Source organism: Lethenteron reissneri, chromosome 26, assembly GCF_015708825.2.
Source record: "Lethenteron reissneri isolate LAM-NWPU_2019-01 chromosome 26, ASM1570882v1, whole genome shotgun sequence".
NCBI lineage: Eukaryota > Metazoa > Chordata > Hyperoartia > Petromyzontiformes > Petromyzontidae > Lethenteron > Lethenteron reissneri.
In genome coordinates, this window is record NC_083804.1 from 10105615 (window position 1) to 10122452 (window position 16838).

General features: G+C 48.0%; 1 protein-coding gene across 1 annotated transcript; it reads left to right on the forward strand.

Moving 5' to 3' along the window:
- Positions 1-1484: 1484 nt before the first annotated feature.
- FGG (fibrinogen gamma chain) lies at positions 1485-16012 on the forward strand. The gene is made up of 10 exons (XM_061560115.1): positions 1485-1770; positions 5747-5785; positions 7459-7642; positions 9393-9486; positions 10059-10195; positions 10618-10748; positions 11252-11430; positions 12633-12759; positions 13524-13674; positions 15231-16012. The coding sequence occupies exons 1-10, from the start codon at positions 1696-1698 to the stop codon at positions 15410-15412; spliced, it is 1299 nt and encodes a 432-aa protein (XP_061416099.1). The 5' UTR covers positions 1485-1695; the 3' UTR covers positions 15413-16012.
- Positions 16013-16838: the final 826 nt, after the last annotated feature.

The window sequence follows — 16838 nt, forward strand, 5'->3', positions numbered from 1 at the left end:
AATATCCCTTTCGGTTAGCCTTTAACAGACTGAAGGTCGGAGTGGCGCACGAGCGGGTGGGTAGCCAACACCACGCGCGGTCGCCTTTGTCTTCTCAGTGCCGATGTTTAGACACCGCACCAGGCACTCATTTAAGGCCAAGTCGATCTCGGGGAGGCCCACGGCAGGTTCAGATATCACTCCCAACTGTGATATAGCTGTGGCCCGGAATAGAATTTGGGTGACCTGAGTTCGATTCCTCGCTACCGCTCCCGTATGCACGGCCTATTGGTACAGGACACACATTCAACAATAGCCGATTTAGATGTGTCCGAAGTACGATCTATCAGCTACTGGACGACAGCCTCCCCAGAAAAGTCGCCATCTCTCATGGCCCTGCCATGATCCATGTCGCTCCCGCACATGAACTGATTTAATTTGTCCACCTGTCGGTTGAGATCACTCATTTGGCTGCCCCTCCAGTTCTTAGTCTCGACCCCATCGGCTCTTTAGCAACCTGCCCTGCCCCAAGCAGGATAGGTCAAACAACTTGGAAGTTCTGAACGGGACGTGGCAGGTAAGCGCTGGGGATATCACTGTCAGGGTTTGTGCGCGCGCAAAATGCATTGGTTACATCAAAACACACTAAGGGGCAATTGCCCCTTGTGCTATGAATTACAGCAAAATACGAGAAGAGAACTCACTGAAACAACTTCATATGCAACAGACCACAAGTGACAGAGACATGCACTGGATTGGCTCATTGAGAAGAGTGACCGAGGGGAAAACCTCAATGTATGTTGAACTTCTTTCGCACCGTACGTAGCCAACCGTGCAAATCGGAGGTGCGGGGGAAGGACAACAAACTAAACACAAAAAAGCAGTTTTAAGAAAATGAGTTTCCAATCTAAATCCAGATGGAGGTGGTGACCATGATGCTGTGAGAGTGTCCAACGACGGACGTGCTGACTGTGTAACAACGAGAAGACCAAATGAAGGAGCTGTATATACTGCGTACAACCTAGAGACACAGGTGGCGGCGGCGGTGGTCATACGACTCAAAGAGCGGTCCTCAAGAGCTCGGTGTTATCAACCGTGCAACCAGCCGCGCGATCTGGCAACACGAAGGAGGCGATGACCGTGGGATTGTGTTGTCAGCATGGGGCAGAGAGACGGTTCGGCAAAGTCCACCAAATAACCCCGCACAGATGAAGCGTGGGGAAGTATGGTCAAATATAATGCCCACGACTAGCACGGCGTGGGGAGGAGGCCCTCATCCGGCAGTGAGAAGATGCATCATCGTGGTGATGACCACGATGATGCATCATCTCGAGAACCGTTCACAATTCACACAAACAAACACACACGCGATGTACGTCACACGATGCTCCTGGCCCAACTTTATCAGTGACGTCACGCAAGTGCCCACGCTTTGCCCCACCGCCTCGGCCGGAGTTGTCACCGCCCTCCCCCTCCCGCCCAAACACAGCCCTTTAAATCTGGGCACATCAGGGGTCTCGAAGCCAGACTCAGCCACATCACCACCACCACTACCACCCGACTTCGAGTTCAGAGTCGAGTGAAGAGGAACATCGCTGACTGACACAGTTAATCAAACTGTGGTTCGTGGCTGTGTGCGTGTGTATAGTGCACACGGGGTACTGAATTTGTCTGTTATACATCGACACAGGCAGACGAGGCAAGAAAGATACAAACATGGGCAGGACCGGGACGCGCATCTTCCTCGCCTTCTTGTCCGCGCTTGCGTGCTCCCTGCAGGTGCACGCGCAGGTGAGTTGACACGTGCGCACACACACGCGCGTACGGGGCACACATACGTACACACAGGTGAAGCAGGTTTGTCGCCGGAACACTGACACACGGACACAATATTCGTAAGGACGGTTTCATTCCAAGCTTTACCTTTCACCCTTTCCCGGACTGTAAGGCATTTCCTTATGTTAGAGGGATGTCACTGACATCACAAAATGCATCACCTCGTTTAGCACGTTAACTCATAACTTCATCTATATAGGGACGTCTCCAACCACACCGACTGTCATCCAGGACTCTTATCGCCTCATCCTCTAGAGCAGAGGTGGGAAACCTATTTTCTGCCATGGGCCATTTGGATATTTATACATAATTCGCGGGCCATACACAATTATCAACTTAAAAATGATCATGTTATATTTGGTCAAACATTTAATTAACTCACCCCTAATGTGCTGGCTGGAACTGCTTCTCTTTGGTGAGGCATGTGATGTTAGCTGGTATTGATGATGTTGCTACTCGCAACTGCTTTTCCAGGTTTGCTCCTAGATTTATTGAATTTCGAGTCCCGCCTGCGGTTGCCTTGGCAGGGCCAGACCAAATGATTTTGCAGGCCTTGTACGGCCCGCGGGCCGGACGTTCCCCACCTGTTGCTCTCGAGCATGATTGTCCAAACTGTTTCCCCGCAACCTATACCCCGATCCATATTTCCGAGGTGACGGATTTACCTTCATTCAGATACAAATTGAGTCGTCACACGCTGCACGTGTCGCACAGAGCTCTGAATCTAATCCAGACGAACACCGAGGTTCTCACCTTGATCTCACGGCACCAACTCCGTCGTTTTGGTGACTCTTTCCTATGGTGACCAAGGGAGTGGAGCGGTGCCCGCAGCGGTTTTCGGTGACCACATTTTAGAATCCCGACCACGGCCAACATCCGTGGCGAACGATATCTGAACCGGTCCTGCGCTACCACAGTTTACCAATGCGCACTCACCAGCGTTGGTTTAGTATGGTCAACCGACCTCTATGATTAACACGGACATGGCGAAGGCCTTCATCCAGCGGTGGATTGACAAATGCCTGTAATACTACACCATCTATTTAAACTATAAACCTCCAAAGAACGGAGGGCGGTGGGTCGCGAAGAGCACGCCTGTACATTTGGAGTTTGCGTGTCTCTCTCCCCGTGGTCGCGTGGATTTTTCTCCGGATCCTCCGGGGTTTCCCTTAATATTAATAAATATGCGTTTCGAGTATTTGTCTGCTATAAATGTCCACACGATAAACCACTTTATTGGCCTATCGTTTGTGACCAGGTCTCTTCTGAAGAAGAGCTATCTAGCTCAGTGGGCCTTACCTGGCAAAATAAAAATAAAATTTTAAATAGTAATAGTTAACTCGTCTGACTACTTATGGTTCCAGCACAAAATAGTTCATCTGAAATAAAATCACTAAATTGCAAATTTTACAATTGCAGGTAAGAATAATTATTTTTGATCATCTAAAAAATTTGCCACATTACACAAAGACGTTCTAAAAACCCCAAACATACTTTGGTCAGATACAATTGTATAGTTATATACTTATACACTATACTGGTATTTAAAGTAAGGTTGTGTTTCAATTAATTTAAAGAATGTGTTATCATTAAAAACATTTGGCATGGAGGTAATAATAACTGAATTATTACATTTAATGATTAATCAGTGACCTCCAGGCAAGCGATCCGTTATCTGTGTCCTTGCCTCTCCCTGTGTCCTTGTCCCCTCCAACCCCCACCTCACTCTCTGAACTCTTCTCCCCAACCCATCACCCCCCGCCCTGTATCCTCATATCTCTATTTCCCCCTCCCCCACCCCCCCTGTCCGTCTTTCTCTCTTATTTGGGATTTTCCTACCCACATTTTACCCCGACCGTGCTGTCGGTGTCGCTTCGTGAGACACGAATCCTATTCGGAAATCTCGCAAAGCAGTGCGATCAGTTTGCATTCGAGAACGGCCCAGAGATGTGGCTATCACAGAGCTGAGATCCAGTCAAGTGACCATCTGCCGCACACCGTTGGGAGCAGCACTTTCCTACTTCGCTCTGCCACTGAGAGTAATGCTCGTCTCATGGCAGGCGAGCTTATATTTGTAATAAATCAGAGTCAAGGCCGTAATTATAATATATATTGGGGGGGACACATCCCCCCCAAAATATCTTGCTATAAAATAGATTTCTGTTCATATGATTGTAGTTATGGTTGTACTTTATTAATCCCTAATCTCTGCCAGTGAAACAAGAAAAGGTAAAAAAGAAAAAAAACAGAGCAATGTAATACAATATTAGACATTATTGTAAAAAATACTGTAAATAAAAAGTTAATCCTATGTGTTAGTGAATTTTTTAATATTTTAGGCAGGAAATTCGTTTTAAAATTTAGATTTTTTTTCTAGGGGGGGGGGGGGTCCAGACCCCCTGGAAGATTTGGTCCACCCCAATGTTGACCTCATGGCTACGGCCTTGATCAGAGTTGGAATTAAGCAAAATTAATAGCAGAACCAAATTGAATGTGATGGGCGCTTTTTGTGCGTGCAGTGGTTGGGCTGAGACCACCAACTATACTTGAAAAGCTAGAGTTTAATCACGATCACTGGCAGAGCCAGTGGGGGGAGGGGGTGGCACGTGCCCCCCCCCCCCCCATGATCTGATCGAAATCCCTAATTTCGATTAGATCATTGGGGTTTATTAGTAATAAATCGGCATTTTGCGACTCCCACTGCGTAGCATATTAGTACGTGCCAGGGACTCTATGAGATGATAGGACAATAGTCTTAGTCCATAATTGGAAATAAGTAACGGCAAAGCAGTTAATAAGTGACTCAGAATTGTGCGCAGTTGCGTATACAGTACACGACTTCCCTGAAGGAAAACACCTTTAGCGAGCGCGATGCCGATCACACAACGCGGTTCGAATTCGACCCTCGATCGATGGCTGCGCCATCGCCGCACACGCGTCGAATAAAAAGCAAGGGATAAGTCCTTACTTACTAACAACTCCTATAATTTTTCATTGCTGGAGGGGTTGCCCCTCCTACCTGAAAATCTTGGCTCCGCCATTGATCACGATCGGCTGCCTGGATTCCAACCCAGGGTATCAGCTCTGATCTCCGACTCTACCCCTTTTAATCTATGTGTAGTGCTGAACTTTACGCGGACAACTTCTTCCTTTTCTGTCGTCACTTTAGTTGTCCAACACAGCACATTTCGCCACCATCCTTTAACGGGTTCTCCGCTCCGCCGGCCTCGCTGGCTCCGTTCCTCCCTCTCTCTCTCTCAGTCTCTCCCGACTCCCTTCTCTGCTTCCCCATCCCACTCCAGCCGTCGCTCTCTCTCGGCTTCTCCGTCTCACTCCGACTGTCTCTCTCGCTCAGCTTCTCCGTCTCCACTGCTACCCTATACGTCTTCTTCTCCACTGCTACTCCATGCTTTGTCTTCTTCTCCACTGCTACTCTATGCTTCTTCTTCTGCCCCGACCGACTCCGTCCAGTTCCCAGCACAACTCCCGTCTTGCTCTGACGCTCCCCTATTTATCCCCCTCCTCATTAATTCCCAATTAATTAGTTGGCATCCCCCCCTAACGCCCCGCCCCCCCCCGCTGCCCCCTGTCTCCATTCCCAGACTTGGAGGCGCCACCTTGTACTCAACAACAACAACCGGCCAATCACTGCCCTGCATCATAATTGCCTAACGGGCCGTCTCCGACTCACTCGTTGGCCCCCAGCAACAGCAGCATGTCCCGATTCGACCCCACCGTTCCCAACCCGCACGTGTGTACAATTACCCCCCTTGGGGGAAATTCGTTTTCAAATTTAGATATTTTTCTGATTTGGGACCCCCAGACATCCTGGAAGATTTGGTCCCCCCCAATGTTGACTCCATGGCTACGGCCTTGACTCACACTGACTAACGTTTGTTCTCTTCCTCACCATCACTCTCTCTGTTGCCAGGTCAGGGACCTCAAGCAGTGCTCCAATGATCCCGAATTCGTAAGTTTCCGCACCTCGCAGCACACCTCGGCCATCGCTTCCTCACGGAAGACGCGTCTCATCCACACGAGGATTCATCCACACCACGAGTATAGGGCAGAACGGCTCTAGTGGCACAATAACATATTGTCCTTCGAGTAGGAATCTGGCCGATAGGGCACGACATATCCCTATTCCGTTTAATTCACTGCCTGCCATTCACATTCTGGCACGCAATGGGCATACACTTTTTATAAATTCAGCTTTACATGGATTACTGAACTATTCTCGCCGATGTGTGCTTACTTGTCCGTCACGCAAAACCAATCTCTGAAGATGATCAACATTGGCTGAATCATCAATTGGCTTTTGTCATCGTCACAAACGCGCTCACATGCTGACTGCAGCCATTTCCAAACACTGCCACGGTTCGTACAGTTGCCACCACATCGCAGCTCCATTCTGTGATACATTTGACTTGTCTCTACAACGTCTGAGGACAACAGCAAAGAATAGCCGATCATATTTATTTAAACGTGCGGTCGTGCAACAGTGCCACTATCTTTGATGACGTTATTGCCTGCCACCTCGTGTTAACATCTGGAGCAGTAAACTTGCACATTAGCGCCGGAGCCATGCCCCATTCACGATTCAATTGAGCAAATTCACAGTTACATAGTTTGCAGAAACATGAAAAGTCTGTTTCTCTTTGAAACACCCTCGTGCATTCCCATTCGGTGACCATCAGTGGTGTAGCGACACGTCAATTGATCAATTAACATCGATTCAGCAGTGGGCTGACAATCGGGCTGTACGTGTACAATGATGATCACTTCGTATGTGCCACCTGTGGTGCTTGATGATGACGTGAATGATGATCCTGGTAGTGACGATGATGATTGCGATGATGGTTGGTCATAGTGGTGGTGACATCTCACGTGACCTGTGATATTGATGATCAAGGTGGTGATATTAGTGATGATGATTATAATTATTATGGTGGTCAACATGATTGTGTTAATGCTAAAGTTTATTTTTTGCTTAACCAGCTGAGAACTCAAGATGCCAACATAGTGTCGTTTGCAAGAGTGACCCGAGTCACCAACATGACAAAAGCGAAACACCCCAAATAAAGTTCAGCAATTAAGCAAACAGAAATTAGAACACACCCAAAAATAACAAAAACTCTTGATGGTGATGTCTTTGTGACCACGTGAATGTACCTGTGTGCGTCTCCATGCGTGTGATTACTCACGTGTGGCTAAAGCGCAGCAAGTTGGCACAGTAGGGGGCACAGGTGGTGCATCAGCCAGTCATCTCGGTCATCGCAGTAGTCGACCCGTGGCACCTGCTGGGTCTGCCCCGTGACCTCCTGCCAGCGGGCGTTTGACACTTCACGTGGCCTCAACGTGCACATAGCCTGGCACAAGCGTCGTGGTGACGTCGCCGCCAATTAGTGACGAACGGCGGTTGTTGTTGTTGTTGATTACTCACGTACGTACCCATGTCTGTTAAGGCTATACGAAGAGTGGGGGGGGGGGGGGGGGTGTTTGTCGTTGGTAACATCATGCCTGACATATGTCTCTCTCCGTCACTCTCTCCTGACCCCACCGTAACCGTGACCCCCCCCACTACCCACCCACCCACCCCCACTACCACCCACCCCCCACTACCCACCCACCCCCCCCCCACAGGGCCGCTACTGCCCCACGATGTGCGGCGTGGCGGACGTGCTGTCGAAGTACGCCAAGGGCGTGGACGAGGACTCGAGCTTCATCGACTCGGTGCTCACGCAGCTCGCGGCCAAGCACGGCATCGTGGAGGGCAACGTGAACATCGTGAACGAGGACGTGCGGATCACGCGCGACGAGGCACAGAGTGAGGGAGGAGGAGGCGGAGGAGGAGGACGCGCGGGCTCTCGCACACACGCGCTCTCGCAGAAGGAGGGGACGTGCAGTGGCAGAATTAGTCGTTGCCGAACATTGCAGTCGTCGTAATCATATTGATCATAATTTGATCATTTAGTCGGGTTCGACCATTGGACTTAGAAATAAAGAAGCGGTAGGTTCGGTTTTAAAAATGATGCTCCGACTCCCAAGGCGCTGTCGCCACCCAGCAGTACAAATGGGCACACAGTCGATTGGGCGAGTCGCGTGTGGCGGTGTAAAACGTGGGCACTCCCACCTTGATTTGAAGCTTTCGTGACTGCAAGGATTCATACTCTTAGTTTTTTTCGGTAAAGTCACGTAGGTAAAAAATGAAATTAAAATTAATAAAAATAAAATAATAAAAATCACGACGTTTCGGAGGCAACACAAGTCTCTGTCATCAGTTGGGACCATCACAGACAGATGTGCTGTATCAAGTGTATCAAGTGATACAGCAAATCTGGCTGTGACGGTCCCAGCTGATGATGTATCAAGTGATACAGCAAATCTGGCTATGACGGTCCCATCTGTTGACGGAGACTTGTGTTGCCTCCAAAATGTCGTGATTTTTATTATTTTGTTTTTATTAATTTCATTTTTTACCTACGTGACTTTACCGAAAAAACTAAGAGTATACACTCCCACCTTGCTTCCAATACAACTGGCCAGCGTAACACAGCAGGACAAATATCCTCGAGGGGGGCTTTCTAGAGCTCCCTCTGGCAGAGGCCCTTCCGCCAGCAGTGGCCAAGTAACCTTCTACTTTGGGAGTAAGGCCAGGGGTTCTCATAATCGAAGTGTGCTGTTTAGAAAAATCTGATTATGCTGTTATAATCACTGATTTCAACCATTATGCTTACAATGATCTATTCACAAATCATATGGAATGCCCAATCTCACCTGATCTCCGAAGCTTAGTGGAGGATGAGCCTGGACAGTGCTTGGATGGGAGCTATCATGTAGAAAACAGGTGTTATAGGCTGCTGCACAGAGCTATGTGGTGGGCAGCAGAAGGCAGTGTGGCGAAATCCACTGTTGAACTGTAATATGCTCCGTCTATGCCGCCCTCCCCCTTCACCAACCCTCACTGACCCACGTGGCGATGTACGGTCAAACAATCCCCACAACATGCACGGCGTGGGGTAGCCCTCATCCAGCAGTGGATTGTCAATGGCGTTGTATTGAGGTTTGTGGGGGGGGGGGGGGGGGGGCAGTTGCGACACACACTTTTGGACAGATTTGAGAATCCCAGGGTTTAGTGGCCAGCCGGAGTTCCATTCCCAACCGTGGCTAACACGTGGTGTTAGAACATTGCCCGAGCTTCCCGCAGGTCAACTCAGGCTGGTGAACAGCATCAGGAGGGTAACAAAGTTGGCTGGCCCTAATAGGCACATCGCTTTTCCCAGCAGTCTTATGATGTATATATGGTGAATCTCTGCTAAAAATATATATATTTTTGTGACGACAATGTTGCTAACAATTATGTTGCTTGTGGTTACGGTGGTTCTGACGATGGTGGTTTGTTGTGATGATTGTGGCTGTTGTGGTGGTGGCTTTGGAGGTCGTTTTGGTTGGGGTGGCAATGGCTGTGGTGGTTGAGGCTGTGTGGTGGTGGTAATTTTGGTGGCTGCTTCGGTTGTGGTAGTGGTGGCCGTGGTGGCTTATTTTGGTTGTGGTGGTGGTTGTGTTGATCTGTGCAGTCATCAAGGACTCGGGACAGAAGACAGTGCAGCAAATTCTGGAGGAGGTGCGGATCCTGGAGCAGATTGGAGTCAGCCACGACGCCCAAATCCAGTACGACTTTCCCAACCAAAGCTCCCCCATACAGGGTGGTTGCAGATTTCGTCAGGCATTTACTCAAACTTTTAGCCCGTGAGCCAAGGGTTGGTCGGTACCACGTGGGGTGGCAAATGCTCCGAATATCTACCACGGGTAGTGTCCACTGTTAGCCAGTGGTCGCCATGGGCAGTATCCATCATTGGCAGACAACTTAGCGTATGCACCGTCTGTTTTATAGCCACGCTTTCCAGTTATTTTATTATTCTGTAGATATCCAATGTCAGATTAGTTTAAAAATAATATATTTTCCAAACTGATGTTCTCCATCAAAGGTGCTATAATACTGTTATTTAATTACATCTCAGAAAACACTGCCAGTGACACCTTTCCTTCTGGCATATTTGGAATCCAAAGATATAATTCTTCGATAATATCATTGTAATAATTCGCCACCCTCGGTGGCACCGATCAACTATTTTATTGGGACAATGGCTTAAGGACAGTTTCACTCAATTTGCTTTTATTGTTCAAGCTATGAGCGATGTGCGGGGCTGTCTCTTCAATCTTTGTGCTGTGCCCCTTGGCAGGGAGCTGTCCGAGATGTGGCGCGTGAACCAGCAGCTCGTGACGCGACTGCAGCAGCAGCTCGTTGACATCCGGCAAACGTGCTCACGCTCCTGCCAGGACACGACAGCCAACAAGATATCGCCCATCACCGGGAAAGGTATCGCTCACACACACAGACACACTCACTCATGTGTGTAACAGAGGCACCAAGATGTCACCCATAAACACTACAGTACACGTGGCACAACAGGCAACGCACGCACGCGGGGATATATTCTCAATGAAAAATAAAAACGGCACATATACAACACAGACAGCATGAGATACCCCATCACAATGGGATATTTCTCGTCTTCCTGTCCACCTGCACCTGTGTCGCATGTTTTATATGTGCCCCACGTGTTCCTAAATCGCGTGTCCTCCCTGTCAAGTTTGATCCTTTCCCTCGTGTTGTTTTTCTTTGTCCAATCCTGTTATGATCAACGCGCCTCTTATCATCCAGCCCCTTGCGTCCGGCGTGTTCCGTGTTTGTCGTGTCTCATCCTCTTGTCTCCACGTGTATCCCGTGGCCCTCCCTAGACTGCCAGCAGGTGGTGGATAACGGGGGCAAGGACAGCGGACTCTATTACATCAAACCCCTCAAGGCCAAGCAGCCCTTCCTGGTCTTCTGCGAAATCGAGAATGGCAATGGCTGGACCGTCATCCAGCATGTACGTGCGGGTACTTATGGGGTCACGTGGAGGAGAGTAATGATGATGGTGGCCTTTATTTGCCCATCACACACACAAACATAAACAACAGCAGCTGTCATTCACCGCTAAGTGGTGGTGACATCACCACCGAGCTTAGATTCCATTTGAATGTCATGTGAAGTGTTAAAAGCTAACTATCAAGTCACAGGACAAACCTAGGTGTCATGGGTTGATAACTGGCAAATGCGTACCTGTCCTCCTAACTCTGCCAACATGCTGTGTGATTGGCATTGATGTCTTTTAGCTGCCCGGCACTCTACTCATTTTTGTGAGCATCACTCCTCTGCCCTCCATTGTAGTTGGAGGGTGATTGCTTTCAATTGCAAAGCAGTAGAGTCCTGAACGAACCCCCTCCTACAGAAGCCAATCTTGATAACAGTTACGCCCTTGTATACATTCGCAAACGCATGCACGCACGCTCATGCGCGTGCCTTCTCGCTTGCGTGCCCGTGCCACACCAGCGTCACGATGGAAGCGTGAACTTTACGCGCGACTGGGTGTCATACCGCGAGGGCTTCGGGTACCTGGCGCCGACGCTCACCACCGAGTTCTGGCTCGGAAACGAGAAGATCCACCTGCTGACCGGGCAGCAAGCCTACCGCCTGCGCATCGACCTCACCGACTGGGAGAACACGTACAGGTGAGAGGCGAGTTCAACTGGGTAAAATTACCTGGGCACACATGTGTAGTGATCAGGTGTGCAGGCGGTGCGACTGCACTGGGGCCCAGTCGCTTGGCTTCGGAGAGGAGGGCAGGTTTGGACAGAGTCTACCATTTCATTCATTCTTCCTCTCCTCCTCCGTCGTCATTGTCGTCGTCATCCTCGGCCACTGTTAGATTAAGGCCTTCCCCATCTTTTATAATCTCGTGATGCAACAATGCATCTATCTCCCCGGTACATGTGTGATCTCATGAGTGCAAAACGCGATATTTAAAGGGCCGTAATGCATGTGACTACACACACCTCTACATCGCGTCACGAAGCAGTTCCATCAAGAGCCGAACGCGACTCCGAAGCCGCAGGTTGCCGACCCCTGATCTAGGTCCTGCACACAAGCTGAGCTCATCACTTCATTCATTTTTACTTAAACACTTTCGTGACTGCAGGAATTCATATTCTTTGGTTCTTTCGGTAAAGTTACGTAGATAGAAAATAAAAATAAAAAACAAAAAAACACTGAAAATACTCATCACTTCATGTTTGTCGTATTTCTTTAAAAGGAGTCTTTAGATTTTTATGAAACTAAACAGTTGTAGTTTTAATGAATCCATCTCTATGAAAGTGGATCATCAACTCAACGTAAGTCCATGACGTTTCCCTTGGAGTCGATCTTCCTCATATCTCATCTTCCACGTTCTCACGGGCTTGCGATTCAACAATTCATCTAGAACCCAAGCTGATCCCATTACATCATCTCCGTGGAAGACGTCATCATCTCAGGCTCATTCTCTGATTGGGTTGCCACTACGTTGTTAAGTCTCGAATGTCGGCCTTCATCCCTTCCAGTGACGTGCTCTGCTCATGTTCACTTGTGTTTGTTCTTTAATTCATTGCACACTGATCAGCGTGGTGAACCTTTGTCTAACAACTTCCATGATCGACATGACATGGAAAGAGATTCATCCAGTAGTAGATCGATAAAGGGCTGTAAATTATTGAGTTTTACGTTGTATACGTCCGCCGAGGAGATCGAGTGAAGAATCAACTCTTGTGCAGGTTCTGGGTGCATCGTCGCTTCGTGGGATTGCAGGATATGATTGAGGTTTTGCGGGGGGGGGGGGGGGGGTCTTCATCTAGCAGTGGATTGACCATGGCAGATGATGATGACGACCTGTATGCAGGTACGCGGACTATGGACACTTCAAGTTGACGCCAGAGTCTGACGAGTACCGCCTCTTCTACTCCATGTACCTTGACGGTGATGCCGGCAACGCCTTTGATGGATTCGACTTTGGCGACGACCCGCAGGTGAGGCACCGCGCTTTCGATTTACCCTTGTGTTTCTTTATCCGAATGATTGCCGCTTGTGCCGTATGTAAAGGGATGCTGCAGTCCTACAATTGTTCGCTCACGTGACTGCTAGCGGAAAAGCCTCCACCAGAGGGAGCTCTAGAGAGCCCCTCCTAAAGGGTACATGGTCTCGTCTTCAGACGTTTTGGTCAGACGTCTTGTAAGAGGTAGGAGGCACCCACACTTCCTGTTGAAGCTCCGAGCAATGTGGAGTGAAACGTCGGCCGCCACGCCGACCGACACTCATTGCAGAGCAATGCAGCACAAAACCTAAGATGTAGAGGTTGCCACAATTGTTAAAAGGGCCCTGGAAATCAAGTGCAATAAACGTAGTCCATTAATCAACTCGATCAACGAATCTATGAAACTATTTCAACTATTTTTTATATTACCAGGTAAGGCCCACTGGGCTATATCGCTTTTTTCAGAAGCGACCTGACTATCACAAATGACAGCTCAACAAAGTGGCTTATCACATTGAAATTCATAGCAGCCAAATACTCGAAATGCATGTTTCTATATGTGGAGGGGAAAACCCCGGAGAAAAAATCCACGCGACCAAGGTGAGAACATGCAAGCTCCAAATATACAGCAGGCGTCAGGGTTGGGATCGAACCCACGACCTCCTGCATACCAGGCGAGGTGGTCAACGTCTCTTCACCGTGGCATCCACATCCCGGCTCTCATAATTGTTGTCGCTGTGTCCACTCGGCGTCACGCAGGATAAGTTCTACACGACGCACCTGGGCATGCTGTTCTCTACGCCGGAACGCGACAACGACAAGTACGAGGGCTCGTGTGCCGAGCAGGACGGCTCGGGATGGTGGATGAACCGGTGCCACGCGGGGCACCTGAACGGCAAATACTACTACGGTATGATGGGAACGGGGCGATGACGAGGGGAAAGGAGGAGAAATGTGGGGGGAAGATGGATGAAAATACTGCACGTATATAGATTTTTCACGGCAGATAACTACAGTAATAAAAACAGAAAATACACATTGCGATCCGGCGAAAATTGCTTTGTAATTCGGCATTCGCCGGAGCACCGGTCTAAAGGGCGCATCAGTCTGGCGATTGTCAAACACAAGTTGTTGAAACAAGAGCCCGTAGTACTATGTACATCACCCCATGCAGAGTCTTCAAGATTGTAGTTGTAAATATGGTACAGTAAATAGGTCACTTTTTAGAGTAGGATATTTATTTTTCTCTATATGTTTATTTTTGTCACTTTCATAGAGTTAACAAATTCAAACCACTCAATAAAAAAGCATACGCACTACACCTAAACACGAAGCGTTACACAAGGATGTGCAAAAAAATCTGCTATTTTAAATAATGATGCAGTGATTATCCCGGCGTTTTTGAAAATCCGGAGCCCCCTTCCCCTCCTTTACCGAAGCCACCCGGATAATGAATCGATGGTCTCTTGCAATTTGAACAAGAAACCAACAGAGGGAGTTTACTTTGGGAGTTCAGCGGTGTGGACGGCCCGAGGAAGGTCGGTTCCAGGGCAGTAGGGGGGCAGCATCGGAGTGACCGCAATTTTCATAACAACCGAGCGGTTTTTGCGGAGGGCATTGCAACCTCTTCCGCTCGCAGTAAGGGGAGTGTAAAATGCGTCGCACCGTCGATGAAAATCAATGGTTCTTCAGGCGCACGACATGTAACACGGATCGAACTGCATGCACAATAATAAACGTAGTTCAGTTTTTGTAGATTATATTGCAGGACGTCACGTATCCGACCGTCACGCGTCTGCCTTAACAAATGAACCGCCCGCACCCAGTGTAGTGGCAGTTGTGCATGCTGTAACTGTCATTTTTTAAATTGATGTTCACATATCCACCGATGCTTCAGTCCTGAGAGAGAAGGATATGCAATGCACAATGTACGACATTCAATTTATCACGTGATTTTTGTTTGCTTGCATACGCTGCTGTGGGGTCCATGTTGTGGACAGCAGAGGTCAGTGTAGAAAAATCCATTGTATGCTAAAGTGCTCTCCACCTCCACTAACCCCTGATAACCAGCGTCAGAAAAGTCCTTCATATGGCAGTGGGCTGACCCAGGCCATTGCCATTGCCATGTTATGATTATGATGATGCTGATCGTGGCTACAAGAGATGATTATTATAGTGATGATGGTGGTCATATTCGAGATCACGACGATGATGATGACAATAGCAATGATGAAGGTGGTCATTATAATAGCGATTATCGATGACATGGCTATGATAGCGATGATAATGATGGTTACAATAGCAATAATCGACGACGGTGTTCATAACAATAGCAACGATCATGGTAATGGGGATGACGACGATAATCTTGGTTTCAATTGGGACGATTCATGATGACGGTTAATAGTGATAGACATTATGATGATGATGATAATTTATGGTGACGATAATGCCCCACCCTGCCAGGTGGAAAATACCGCAAGGCGGATGTGGAATACCCATATGATGATGGCATCATCTGGGCCACGTGGCACGACCGCTGGTATTCGCTCAAGATGACCACCATGAAGCTGCTGCCCATGGGCAGGGACCTCTCTGGGCATGGTGGCCAGCAGCAGAGCAAGGGCAACAGCCGCGGGGACAACTGAGCAGGGACTTGGCCTTTCACCTCCTCATGACACGGTGGCTAGGAGATGTTAATTGCCTCGCCTGGTATACAGGATGTCGTGGGTTCGATCCCGATCCCGACCCTGACGTCTGTATATTTTGAGTTTGCATGTTCTCCCCTGTTTTTCCCTCCAAATTTAGAAACATGCGTTGAGAGTATTTGGTTGCTATAAACAAAATGTCCATGCGATAAGCCAATTTGTTAAGCTGTCATTTGTGGCCAGGTCACTTCTGAAAAAGAGCTGTATAGCTCAGTGGGCCTTACCTGGTAAAACAAAAATCGTAATTTTTCGTTGTAAAAAATGACAAAATAATCCCCCAATCCGCCTGTTCCCCAACAATTCTCCCACCCAGCAACTGGCACCCACGTGAATGAGTGGACACGAGAATGATACTACGATATATTGTATGACATAGGGCCCACAATTTATCGTTCCGTCCGTTTTAGAAAGTATAGTCCCATCGTGATTATCGTGGTTTGTGTTTTTTTGTTGCATATATTTTATTTACTAACAAAATGGTTATTAAATAAAGGTATTGCCATCAAAGTTCTCAATAAAAAAAAGCGAATGACCCTTCAATTATGCTTTGCTAAATATTTTACGGGAGTGTTTGGATATCAAAGTGGTTGGTTATATGGCCTTGTGATTAACTGCTAATTACTTAAATATGATCGGGTAATAACTCACAGCAAGCGCGTTATAAGCGTTATAGATTGTAAAAGTTATAATTATAAAAATAAACACGTGGCAGGCTTATGTCACGTGAACTGCAGTTGAAGAACTTTTAAGAAAACTTAATTGGTAATGGGAGTATGGTAAAGCGCAAAAAACCCCGAAAACATCATGACATTCAATTGCAAACATGGGAAATTGATATCGCAATGATCATGTCGTAAAAAAATATTATACCTCGCGTGTCATATTTTATGAAAAGAATATCGCGACAAACCTGAGTAGAAACCCAATACCATTCGCCACTAAGTGATGGTGACATCACCACGGCACCTGTACCAGGCCAGGTGCACTTTGAGGCCATGTGAAGTGTCGAAGGCTCGCTGAAAGGAGGAGGTCTCGGGACAGACCCAGGTGCTATGAGTTGGCTAATTGAGATGACTGGTAGATGCACCCAGCTGTACACCCACTTCGTTACCTATGCCATTGCCTCTCTACCCATCCGGACAGCATTCTCTCCAGGGGGTCCCACACACGAGTTTTACTGACAGAAGAACCCAAACCACCTCATCATACTCCGGGACTAATTAAGGGGATGCTACTTTGTAAAACATTTTGCGACAAATTGGAAAATGTTGGAAACGCGCCCAAATAAGCATTTAACGCACCACTGCTATATACCAGACTTTATATACCACACCACGTTACGCCAAACTACAATAACAAAGGGGGA